Here is a 13,591-nt window from a genome sequence, read left to right as displayed (position 1 = left end):
TGCGACCTAGTCTGGGGAAATACGGCTATATATAATGAGGCCAGGGCTCGGGGTAAGGCAAGTCAGTCATCGGTCAAGATGGCTCCAACAGTACTTCTGAATCTGCTACTGGCAGGACTACTTCAGGTAACATTTGAATTCTACTAAGCCCCATGTTACTTAACAATGTTTATAAACATACATATGTCAATTTGCAATGTAAACTTAGTGTGATGTAAAGACGGGATTTCACCAGTGTGCGGCACAAGCATATTCAGTACAAAAATGATTGTGCCGCACAGCGCCGCTGGTGGAATCCCGCCTTTACAAATCACAATAGTTTTGCTCAAAACATCTTCATTTACCATCTTCCTCAGTTTACTCAGCTACAGCCCACTTTGCTATCATTTAGTAACAATAGCGTTTACAGCGAACATAGAAAATCGAAGTTTCATTTACTTATCTCGCGATAGGTAAATGAAACTAGGATAGACGAGCGCGATATGTATAATTCATGTATTGCCTGTAGGCAAATAGACGATTTTCGAATTTCTATATTCCCGAAGAAACTCTAAGAGTCAATCATATTTTCTGCCTGCTAAGTTCTTCCTTGCTACCATAACAAAACTGACGTAGCCAATAGCCACTGCTTTAATGTTTTGAGCAAGTAGAACCCTATTCTGCTCGCTCAAGTGCCGTTGTTTGCTCCGCAGCTGTCTGCCGCGCAGTACTACTCGTGCGGCTGCGCTCCTGCCTTCGCTCCTGCGGCCCTCGCCCCTCCCGCTTTTGCCCCCTGCGGCTGCGCTCCCCCGCCATGCCCGTGCGCTCCTCCGCCATGCACGTGCCAACCTCCCGCACCAGGCCCGATCTTTATTTCCACTCCTCCGCCACCCCCAATGTGCATTAACCCGCCAGCGCCTCCTCCAATCACCATCGAGATGCCGTGCCTTCCACCGATAACTGTCAACCCTCCGCCGCTGCCTCCTCTAACCATCACTCCTCCTCCTCCGCCACCAGTTATGGTGACCCCTCCTTCCCCGCCTCCACTATACCTTAACCCGACTCCTCTGCCGCCCGTAACGGTGAATCCGCCGCAACCGCCGATGATGTATATCGACCCGCCGCCGCTCCCGCCTATGATGGTGGAAATTCCTTTGCCGCCACCGATCATGATTGAGCTGCCAGCGCCGCCCCCGATTATGATCCAGCCGCCAGCGATACCGCCCGTGATGGTGCAGCCGCCGCCGCTGCCGCCAGTGCCAGTTCAGCCGCCGTGCCCGCCGCCGGTGACGGTCCAGCCGCCGCCGCTGCCGGGCATGTGCTTGCAGCTGCCACCACCCGAGCCCGTATCTGTGCAGCCGCCGGCGCTGCCGCCGATGTGCGTGAACTTGCCTCCTCTCCCACCAGTGACCGTGCAGCCGCCGCCGCTGCCGCCTATGACGGTGCAGCCGCCCGCACCGGAGCCTATCTGCTTCCAAGTTCCGCCTCCGCCGCCGTTCTGCTTCCAGCCGCCGCAGCCCGCACCGATCTGCGTGCAGCCGCCGCCGCCGGCGCCGATATGCTTCCAGCCGCCGACGCCGCCGCCGGTGTGCATCGTGCCGGACGGCACGCCGCAGTGCGGCTGCGGGTATTTCCCGGCGTACGACCCATGCCCGTGTCAGTACGGCTACGGCTCCCCGATCTACTTATAACTCTCCTGATTGCGAGACTTTTTTAAGTAGAAGCCATATTTAGAATTAAGTTTTAGTTTAAGTACATTTATACAAAAAATATTCTGCTGGAAATAAAACTTTTTTATATAAATAAAAATGCAGTTTATTTCCTAATACAGTACCGGCTAAAAATATACCACCTTCAACTTTTTGGCTGGTACTGTAAATAAGCCTTTATAGTAAAATACCTCAGATCGAAAAACGACAAATATGTAACTGTTTCGCAAGAAAAAAGAAATTGCAATTATTATCCCATTACCTCATCATAACCCATACTTAAATGTGGCATCCCAAAATTTCCAAGCCATTCGGCGGCCGGGGACCACTTGCTGGTTTCCATTTAAGGGCAACCCCACACTAGCGTCTCCTGATCCTCGGCGTCACGCCGACGCTCAAAAGACGCTCGTGTGTGGTGGCCCCAAATATGAATACGCCATTTTGAATCACGTCTATTTTATACGACATGTTAATAAAGATAGGTATTCAACTATTATGATATGATTCTTAGTGATTCCAAATTATAAAAATAAAAATACATAACGAATTGTGCTATCTATCAGCGCAGTGCAAGCACGTTACTTACTGTTAGTACATATTAGGAGAACTTGTGAATTTATATACACATGGCGACATTCTAAAACGTAATTTTGTACCTATATTATTTGGTATCAGTAATAAAGGTACAAAATTAAATTTAAGAATGTCGCCATAAAGCTATATCAGCTATACCACGAGTAGCTATACTCTCGGTAGGACGATCAACGATTACCTAGGCGATTACAACGATAAAGGCTAAAAGTTATCGAGGAATAACATACTGTAAAAGCAATACAAAAAAAACTACAAATCCCAATAACACCTAGTTTACCCTCTGGGTTGGAAGGTCAGATGGCAGTCGCTTTAGTAAAAACTAGTGCCCACGCCAATACCTGGGTTTAGTTGCCAAGCGGACCCCGGCTCCCATGAGCCGTGACAAAATGCCGGGACAAGGCCAGGAAGATGATGATGATGTTTTATATAATTTACCTACACCGAATTCCAGACATCTTAAAATAAGAGTTTGTGTTGTTTGTTCCAGCATGGCGGGGTCCGGGGGGACCGAGTGGTCGGAGGGCGCGGCGGTGTGGTTCCAGCCACCCGGCGCCCCCGCGCCCCTCCCCGGCCAGCTGGTGGAGGTGCATCGAGCGGCGCGCGTGCTGCTCGTCAGCGCGGTCGTCAACTCACAGGTAACGTAGGATGGTGTGGTTCCAGCCACTCGGCGCCCCCGCGCCCCTCCCCGGTCAGCTGGTGGAGGTGCATCGAGCGGCGCGCGTGCTGCTCGTCAGCGCGGTCGTCAACTCACAGGTAACGTAGGACGGTGTGGTTCCAGTCACCCGGCGCCCCGCGCCCCTCCCCGGCCACCTGGTGGAGGTGCATCGAGCGGCGCGCGTGCTGCTCGTCAGCGCGGTCGTCAACTCGCAGGTAACGTAGGACGGTGTGGTTCCAGCCACCCGGCGCCCCCGCGCCCCTCCCCGGCCAGCTGGTGGAGGTGCATCGAGCGCCGCGCGTGCTGCTCGTCAGCGCGGTCGTCAACTCACAGGTAACGTAGGATGGTGTGGTTCCAGCCACCCGGCGCCCCCGCGCCCCTCACCAGCCACCAGGCGCCAACCGGCTGTACCCTTCTCCCAGCTATGTATGTAACTATGTATATGTATTGGTGACGACACACGTTCAAAGGACTTTTTGTAATAACTAAATTCTACGTCTTAAATTTGTGTAAATTATAAGTTGCAATTCACGGTTATAACTCAAGTAACCACTCACTTAATATATGGGTAAGGTACTCAAGTAACCACTCACTTAATATATGGGTAGGTTCTTACATTACAGTAAAAAAATAACATTTCCATAATCGTGTTCAAGTGCATAACAGACACCGCTTTACCAAAAAATCCACCAATAAACCTTATACACCATGAACAGACGGAACATTATTAATTACACAAGGCAGTAAAATCTGTGTATGTATGTAGATGTGTCAGGGCGACGCACATTGGTTGCGTAATGTCAGCTTATGAAACGTGTTGTCACTGTTGTCATTAGCTGGTCTCAATCATTCAACTATCGTAGATTGAACTGTGGGCGATGAGAAAGATAAATATTGTCGCTACTAACAATTGAATAAATAAAATGGAGAAAGGGAAATCTTAGACGTGCGTTTAATGGTTCTAACAAATGTGTATAAATGTAAGTAATGTTTTTTTGTTCAAGCTTATATCGCGGACTGTTTTTTTCTTTCAACAGGCAACAAATATTTGGGTCAAAATTCTTTTCGTTGTCTTGTTCCTGACCACTCTGTCGCGTTTGTAGATATTTATTTATATTATAGTATACATATAGTATGTAATAATATATAATTACTTTAGATATAGTTCTTAATTACTCTTTTAGGTATGGGTTAACAGGAAGAGATCCCTCTTAGGGATAAGTTCGCCTTTGTACTACCCAATTATATTCCATCTGATGTAATATTTATTTTTCTCGTACAATAAAGTGTTTACTTACTTACTTGCTTGTATTTACCTATGTCTTGTATCAAATAAATAAAATAGTCGAATGCTATTGTATGTGTTTCAAGCTGTAGATTATATTTTACATAAGAAAAATTAAAAACAAAATTTCATCTCATACAAAAAGCTCCACTCCGTCACATTTTTTGAGGACAAAAGACAACGAAAAGAATCTTGACTCGCTTATCGTGTAATTCTAACACACTCAAACACAATTAGGTTAAGTTGTTATATCACAGAGACCCTATGACCATCTCCTGTGTCCATCATCAGGTCAGCACGATAGTAGGTACCATAATATTGCATTGTGAAAACTTAAATTACACTTACGTATGTGAAGTTTGAGGTCAATCGAATAATGGGAAGTAGATCTAATTTAGCTCGCAAGATTTGACCCGAACAAACATTGCAAGCTTGTAGAAACATAAGCAAATGAAACAGGATTCTTCAATTTAAGATGATACTCAGAATTGAATGCCAAAGTATATTGAGTCTTACACGGTTTTGTAATATTCATAGACTATTGCGAAAACCGAAAAAAATGCAATACTAGGTGCCTGCATGACTATTGCCACGAATGGCCAGCTAGATTGTAACTGCCATTCCACGTATCGTAGATTTTTGAGTAAATAAAAGTGTTTACAGTCATAACACTAAATTGCAGTAAGTGTAAGTTTATCGGTCACGACTCGGGTACGTTACATAAACTTTGATCTACGAAACAACGTGTCGTACCTTTCGCGAGGCCGACGGCCGGCGTTGCCAACGCAGCATGACCGGCCCGCAAGGTCGGGGCGACCGCTACAATACTACCTTTATGACGAATTAAAGTAAAAGACAGAATTTTTGAATTATGAACGAGATGACTATAGCAATTGTTAAAAACAAATGATGCGCGCCTAGGCCTAACAGGTAGCCCGGCCTACGAAGGAGTGTTACGGGGTTCCTGTAGGTATGCCGTAAGGCCATTAATAAAATTGTACCTTGGATTGGCACGGTTATGGAGGTTCAGGGTAACTGAATTTTATATACATCTTATGAGTGACGAAATGCACTTCAATCTGGCGCTGTAATATAACTAATACAAATATGTAAAAAATAAAATAATTAAAATAAAGCAATACCTTTTAAAATAAGTTTAATAAAATGATCATCTTAAATTATGCTACATGACAGCAGTAATGGCGATACCGTAAGTATAGGATTGGGATTTTAAAAATAAATAATCCCTTGTACTCTCACGAGTCTCACGACGCCATCAATTTTGAAGCTTCCTGCAGTGAGAGGGAGGAGTCTGGAATCCCACAAATATTTTATATCAAGCAATGCAAAAATAATATTTAATTCCGAGGCCGAGAAAGATTTTTTTTTATCGATTCTCATTTTTAAATGCAAGTCTTGAAGGTGACCTTTCTATAAATAAAAGATTACACAATATTTTACTTTGAGGTAGAAGAATAGGTAGAGAAAAATACTTCAGAATATTGAATTTTCCTGCCAACTTATAAGGTTAACATACGGTTTAGTTTAGATCATATATAAAATAACAAAGTAAAAACTTAGATATATCTTTATATTAAGATATACAGGTTGTTTCTTTAGTCACCCGCAATATTTTACGGAGTCATCAGAGATCATACTGAGTAACTTTTACGATGTGCCCAACCCTGAAATCGCGAAAAAAAATTGGCTGTTTCATACATTTTGGATGTCTGACCTTAACATTTTTTATGGGAGAGTAATTTTTTTTCCGCGATTTCGGGATTGGTAACATAGTAAAAGTTGCTCAATATGACCTATATATTCAGCTCGTTAATTATTGCAGATGATGAAATAAACAGCCTGTAAAAACATCACATCGAATCAACACTCAACTGTACAGATTCCAAGACAACGTATTTCATCTACATAGTTCTAGCTCATTGTTGGTGACAACGCTATCTTCGATAGTCGCCCATTTATCGGCACGCGTTCCAATTGACACATCAGATAAAAGAACGGACTGCATTGTTCTTGTATCGTTCTTTGCAGTCTGTAGAATGATGGCGGTTTGCTAAATCAGCTATTTGACTGCAGATAGAAACTAACAGGTAAAGTAAGTATTGGCGTTAATTATAAACGCGCTACGAGCTATGAATCTTTTGTCTTAATCTGTCATTCGACTTATGTATTTATAAGAAAGGGATGAAATATATTATTCACTAAATAAGGGGGTAAGATTTTTACCGCTTACTTAGGTACATCTTTCTGTCGGTGATAAATGATAATGGTGAAACAGATATAAAAATGAGGTACCTATATATGTATCTAGAATCTTTCGTTAGCCTTGAGAGACCCATAGTGGGATAGGTAATGTATTTTTTTTTTACGTAGGACCTCACTCACTATCATACAATGATAATAAGTTGCAATAACATTTAATTTCTGCACTATTAGAAGTATTAGAATAAATTAAATTATTTTTAGGAAATATTTTAATTTGTTTTTATTTCAAGTAGAAACACTACTATATAAATTATAAACTTAAATAAATGTCATATACTAAGAAAAAGTGGCCAAGACCTCCAGTGCCCCAGGCTGGAATCGAACCAGCGTCCTCTGCTATCGCGGCAGGTGCCTGAGCCACTCGGCCGGTGTCACGGCGGCATTGGTCGATTTTTCCAAGTATATGCATTTCTTACTGAAGGCTTACGGCGCCCCCTAGCCATCCCTATGGTAGAACAGTATTGTTCATACCTTCTAACTGGATCAACTCAGGTGATACCGAGCCAGCCTGGGCCACTGCAGGCCTCTGTCACTTTTTCTTAGTAATGGCATTTATTTAAGTTTATTAAATTTCTGATACAGCATTAGTATTACTGATATAAGAGCTATCCATAATAACCATAATACACTGGCATCGCAATCGGCGTATAAAAACGGGTACAATAGTATTGTTGATTGCAGACGATCTACAATTCTACATACCTACTACAAAATCGAGACATGCCATCTTTTCAGCCTCGCACAGCGTGAGGCGAACAAACTGATTTGGGGGGCGATATTTGAATCTCGAGCGCTCGATTTCGTGTGCCCTTTAATATATCTCCACTACTAGGCATTTATATTCTACAGACGCAGTAATTGGTCCTCATGTCTTGCCCCAGCTACCTTGTTTTATATAGGTAGTACCTGGGCGACCGAGCTTTGCTCGGTTATAACTATTTATTGTAATATTAAAAAGTAAAATGTGAACTGACAATTATTATTATATACGTAATCAGAATAGGTAAATGTTAGACATATTTATGAGAAATATATATTGTTATCTCAAACATTAACTAATTTTTTTTACTAAATTAAACTTGTCTAAAACAATAAAAATTAAAAATTATATATAAACTTGAACATATAAAAAAAATTAGTCACCGGGCGAGATTCGAACCCGTAACACTCGTTTCTAGCCGTCCGCGTCTTAACCCACTGGACCAGACGGATAGTGGCCGCCAACACGAAATTAGCAACCATATTCTGCGTCGAAAGAAAAACGCATGAAAACTCGAAAACACGCGTTTTCCCAAACATAAGACTAATCTAGATCAATTGTATACCCCCAAAAACCCCCATATACCAAATTTCAGCGAAATCGTTAGAGCCGTTTCCGCCGAGAGCCGATCACAGAAATATATATATATACAAGAATTGCTCGTTTAAAGGTATAAGATATGTATTATTTATTTTTCGTTTTATGCTTTTTCGTCATTTCCGCCCTAACCATAATGTAATTGAAATTTGAACACCCGCTAAACTGAATGTAGATATAATAGTCATTGGGGGTGTTCTGAAAACCAGCGCCGTGGCTTCTAGTCTACACTGCACCACAGCAAATGCAGAGTTCATCCTTTTTGTCACACTGCAACTGCATCTTCAGCATGTTATTTTCTTGCTTAGTTTTTAGGAAACCCTGTTTATGTTTAATTTAATTTTGTTTCCTCTTGTATGTGCACGATTATGTGGTCCTGTGTACCTACAGGTCTAGTCGAGCTAATATCAGAAAAACTTTTTTCACACCACCAGCCCAAGACGAAAATTTCACCTGATATTAATTCTACTAATATAAGCTACATACATAATATTGTTGTATAGGTACGGTGATCCTTTTTGTGACGGTATAAAAGGTATAAGTCTGTAGCTCAATGTTAATAACAAATATTAATCTTGAGCTGACGAACAATTGAATCGATTTTGATGATATCATCTATCCATTAACCGTCTAGGATTCAATGATAAGTTACAATGTAAACTGCAATTACATTGCGAATGCTTAAAATATTATAATCAGATTATCGTTTGGTCTATAATTTAACGAAGTATTGTTGCAAAACCCAATGTATTTTGAGGTTGTCGTAAATACCGAAGTCACATTCATTTGATACGGAAGGTGGACTCCAACTCTAATCACGCTAAGTTTGCACACCTTGCATCGACTTCATTTATTATCGAAATTCATTTATTTCACATCACAATTTGTACAAACATTTGACAATACTATAAAATAACACACACAACAGAAACTACATGCTAAACAGGATCCCCGGTATCCCCACTCACCATATTGCCACGACAAGCCATGGCGCTGATTTTTGCAGTGCAATGCGCCATTATTGACGTAAGATCGCAATGATAACCCTTATCTTATTAATCTGACGGTAAAATGAAGCTTTTCGAAAGCATTATCTACTTGTCTTATTAGTAATTACTAAACATAAAAAAACAAATTGGGGGATAGTATCAGAACAGAATCAAATAGCTACAGTACTTAAGAAGCGCGTCTGCTACTCAATTACTAAAATGTACTAAAAATACATAATTTGGATTAAATCAATGATTGCCTTGCCCTCCACGAACAAGACACCCAAGAAAGGAGCAGTGGCGTCGCATGATTGGGAAAGCCGATGCAGCGTAACGGGAAAAAGGCGAGGCAGAAGATATTTGCCTTGCCCACTGACGCTGTTCAGTACACTAGGTAGCAAAGAACTAATTAGAACGATGACTTACAAAATATGTAGGTATGGAGCCCGCCTGTACAAACACTCTAATGATTCATTGTGGTGCCACTTAGTATTCTGAGCTGCGTGCCTTTCCGTCCGTCCGTCCGTTGTTCGCTGCATCGCTTAGGGCTACAAAAGAACAAAAAAACATCTTTATTCAATTGTTTACCTTTGACAACACTTGCCGGAGATGGGTACGGTCACGTCTGAAAATATCGGTACGGCCAAAGTGCCAAAAATATGTATACAGTACCCTAATATATGGGCCATAAAGTCGTGTATATATATTTCTGGCACTTCAATCGTGTCGATGTTGTGACTGTACCTATTATAGATCGTGTCATTGACGACGACAGGTGCCTTGACGCGTAATGTGTTATTAAATTGTGTTTGATTTTATTGGTCGTTACAAACACATCCCTCGTAACGCATCCTCGCACATCGCTGGTCGAAACAGAGGCATTGAAAACTTTATAGCATTTACAATGATTGCGTTATCTAGAAATATTTCGACTTTATCTTAAGGTTCGATTTATCTTTAACAACTTTTCATTAAGATTTGTATGGCACTCAATTATTTGATTAATGTTGGTGATGATTCGAAAAGGCGTCGATACCTTGTTAATAATTTACGATACGACATTAGATGGTAATCGGATAAAGATATTTGATTACAAGGCGCCAGGGTCGCTTGTGTTCAACCAGAGCAGGTTCAAAAGATTTTTCGTAATCCGAATGCTTTAACATGTTCGACGCATTCCGCCGACGCAGTCTTGTAGTTGAAAATTTATTTTTGAAAAAAGTAGAGATTTAACATAAAATATCTATATTTAAAGATAAGTAATTGAGTTAGAGTTTAGGTAACTCTAAGATCTTGTGAAGTAATTTAGGTGGATATTTGATCGAGAAAGAGCTTTTTCATTTCTCATGAAAGTGGGTCATTGTTGTTCAGAAAGTGATACATTTCTGCACTAGAACATTTAACGATAATAAATTAAAATTTGGTTTTAAATGGATTCCACATTTCATAAATAACGATACTTTTACCTAAATTGTTAACTGAATAAAGTACTATGCAAGTCATTTTTTTTAATACATAATGTATTTTACATTAATCGAATTCGTAATTAAAAGTAGAGTGTTTCACTCGGTTGAAAAGCACCATTTCAGTCTGGGACTATTGGCGTTCTCACTGCGTTCAAGCGCCAAACTACTTCGATAAAAATGAGTGCCTTTTATCTTAAGCACTTGTCATTTCTCCACCTCATCGTCGTTCAGCCAACGTATACTATCAGCTACTCCCCATAGATTAAGGACAACATTGCCCCAATCCCAATCCGTTAGTCAACAGAATCAGAATCAGAATCAGAATCATTTATTTTGCTAGAACATTACACAGATATTACAATTTGTCATGTCAGTAGATAGGTTACATGAATGCATGTTCTGCCACACTTGGCATGCAAAACTTACACTAGGTAATACATTTAGCCTAAGTTTACGATGACATTAAATTTCTATAGCTAATAGTTCGGTAATTCTGAAGCTAAGAAAATTATTACGAGTATTATACAAATTTAAATAAAATATTATTACTATTCATACAGTTTCTGGAAATATTCCTGCAAGGAGTAATAAGGTCTGTTTATTAAATAACATTTTAGCCTTTTTGTGAATTCATTTAAATTAGTGCACTCTTTTATGTCATTACTTAAAAAATTAAAAATTTTGATTCCATTGTACTCAATACTTCTTTTAAAATGAATATAATTATTTGATTTTGGTAAAATAATATCATTGTTATTTCTTAAGGCATGCAATCTGTTATTGGATTTACACTGGTAATTAGATTTGTTTTTGTAAATAAATATGCTAATTGAGAAGATGTATAATGAAATGACGGTCATTATCTTATGTTTAACAAAAAGTGGGCGACAGTGTTCCAGGGGCTTAGCTTTATCAATACATCTTACAGCTTTCTTTTGTAATATTAAGATGGTATTTATTAGAACACTGTTACCCCATACCTCCAGACCATATCTTAGAATGCTCTCAAAATGTGCAAAATAAACAGCCCTCAGGTCTGTTGGATTCAAAATCTTGGATAGGTTTCTTAACGCATAACCAGCACTAGCTAGTTTTTTTCTTAGCACATCTATTTGGTTTGACCAGCGCAATTGATTGTCTAATTCAATACCGAGAAATTTTGTGTTTTCCACTCTTGAAATAGGTAATGGAAGCTCATAGGAAATGCTGTTTGTATGTCTGCAAAAAGTCATGTAGTTAGTTTTATCTAAATTCATTTTGAGACCATTACTTTGAAACCAGTGTAACAATTGTGTCCAAGTGAGAGTTGTATCAGCTTCGAGTGAGGCAATGTCATTATTTTGAATTATTATACTGGTATCGTCTGCATAGAGGTATGCTTTGCCAAACGATATATTATATGGAAGATCATTAATAAAAATAATAAACAGCAACGGGCCTAATACCGATCCTTGTGGAACACCGCAGTAAACTTGTTTGTCCTCCGAGTCAACATATTGAACGCATCCTGAATTATTGATACTTTTAATTTGAACATACTGAGTTCTATTTTTCAGGTATGATGTCAGCAATTTCAGAACGGATCCTCTGATTCCATAATATTGTAATTTATCAATAAGTATAGAGTGACTGACACAGTCAAATGCCTTACTGAGATCACAGAAAAAAAACGATCTAATAAAACTAAAATTTCAACATTCCGTTGATTAAAGCCACCGGTTTACGTATTAAACGCATGTAGTCCAAATGTCCATCTAACGCCGAGCTACCCCCGGCTGGTCCGACGGCGGGCCCGTTACTCCTCCGAGCTAACAGTTCTGTAACCAGCTTCCGAACGGGGCACTTGTGGTCTGCATTTACTAAGAATTTGCTGTGTGTGTTCAAAAATGTACGGAATACGGTGACGCCACACCGCAAACCTTCGATTTTCGAGTGTTCCGCCGTGTCAGATAGCGCGTAGCCCTGACCTATGTGTTTGAGAGCATTGAAGTCTTACCAAGGATTGACTAAAGAATGTGCCGTGAAATGTGTTCAAGAGTGTATCAAATAGGATGTTACGGAACCGAAGCTACAAACCTTTTGAAACTATTCGTCCCTGTCACTATTTCATACGTTATCTCACGTCGACTTTTCATACGCTGGTTGGATATATTGTAATCTAACTAAAGATTACAAAACAATGTGCTAAGTGAACCTATTTTGAGTGTCCTCCTGTAACGATAGCCGATGCGTGTTCGCTTCGCCCCAACGCCGCGCAGCTCTCCTGAATCCTGCGGCTCTCTTTCGTGCACCTCTTGCGACTCAACATGCCGGCTACCGCGTATCTCACGTCGGCAGCTAAACCGGCATAGCGCGCCAGTAGCACCAAGCGCGAAAATGCCAACAATGCCAAGCTTGCCAAGGTCGGCGAGCGCCAGGCTGCCCAACGCGCCGAGCCGGCACCGCCGGCGGCCCACGGCGGTGCGGCGGCTGAGGGATCTGAGCCTGGATGTACTAGTGCGAAATGTAATTAAATGTATTAACACTATATTGTTCATGGCATTGTTCTAGTTAAACAATAGGTGCGTCTTGCAGTGCGAATGCAAGTTGTATGTATAGTGTTTCTATTTATGTTTTATGTCTAAGGGCAACCTACACTCGGCCCTATTGCTTAAATACATAAGGTACATACTACATACCTACAGATGCATCTCGTTGGTTGTGGTTATGAATGATTTGGAATGATTGACTGCACGTCTGATTTCTTACATTTGCAATATATCGCTTATAATTTCGTTCATCTTATTTAAATAAATCAACAATAATAAATATTATTGGACATTATTACACAAACTGACTAAGTCCCACAGTTAACTCAATAGGATTTGTGTTATAGGTACTTAGACAACGATTTGAACCCGCACCGCCGTTTTATTTAGATTACAACAAGCAATCGACATAAATGTGTATGCCTAATTTAATTGTTAACAGAAACATTGCAATTACATATCAGGATTATTTTATTAGCCGGCTCGACGGAGTCTTTCTACGGAATCTACAGTGATGTGCATGATGTTCTGAGATAAGACCTGTCTAATCGAGGTCTTCAACATCTCAGCAAAATTCAAGAATCTAGTTAGAATCACTTGATGCATTATAAAGCGTTTAACATAACTTTAAGGTCGCAATGAATTGTTTAATGCATTTATTTGTATCATTAAATTAACCGTCGATCGTACGAAGGTCACCTAACTGTACCGCGGCAATGCTGGCCGACTCATTATTAAAGCCTACT

At 40.5% G+C, this 13,591-nt stretch overlaps 2 protein-coding genes across 5 annotated transcripts in view; both read left to right on the top strand.

Moving 5' to 3' along the window:
- LOC133521882 (unconventional myosin-XV) overlaps positions 1-13,591 on the top strand; it is a 153,028-nt gene that overhangs the window by 35,959 nt on the left and 103,478 nt on the right. Inside the window, exon 2 of one of the 3 annotated variants that reach the window (XM_061856993.1) lies at positions 2,770-2,917. In XM_061856993.1, the coding sequence (XP_061712977.1) occupies positions 2,771-2,917 (147 nt within the window). In that variant the 5' untranslated portion in view covers position 2,770. Of the gene's footprint in view, positions 1-2,769; positions 3,036-3,143; positions 3,271-13,591 lie in introns of those variants that run through there. The other 2 variants (XM_061856991.1, XM_061856992.1) reach the window with 2 other exon arrangements.
- Positions 28-1,788, top strand: LOC133521890 (uncharacterized). 2 transcript variants are annotated; one of them, XM_061857003.1, is made up of 2 exons: positions 28-126; positions 693-1,788. In XM_061857003.1, the coding sequence occupies exons 1-2, from the start codon at positions 79-81 to the stop codon at positions 1,668-1,670; spliced, it is 1,026 nt and encodes a 341-aa protein (XP_061712987.1). In that variant the 5' UTR covers positions 28-78; the 3' UTR covers positions 1,671-1,788. The 2 variants fall into 2 exon arrangements, with proteins under 2 accessions (XP_061712987.1, XP_061712986.1); XM_061857002.1 differs by having other exon boundaries at positions 59-126; positions 651-1,788.

This window comes from Cydia pomonella, chromosome 10, assembly GCF_033807575.1.
Source record: "Cydia pomonella isolate Wapato2018A chromosome 10, ilCydPomo1, whole genome shotgun sequence".
NCBI classification, from domain to species: domain Eukaryota; kingdom Metazoa; phylum Arthropoda; class Insecta; order Lepidoptera; family Tortricidae; genus Cydia; species Cydia pomonella.
This window is presented reverse-complemented; position numbering and strand designations above follow the sequence as displayed.

What these genes read in the sequence shown, in the direction of transcription:
- LOC133521890 (XM_061857002.1), top strand. Translation starts at nt 79, where the DNA reads ATGGCTCCAACAGTACTTCTGAATCTGCTACTGGCAGGACTACTTCAG. An exon ending in TACTGGCAGGACTACTTCAG is followed by an intron (nt 127 to 650) that starts GTAACATTTGAA and finishes TTGAGCAAGTAG; the next exon opens with AACCCTATTCTGCTCGCTCA.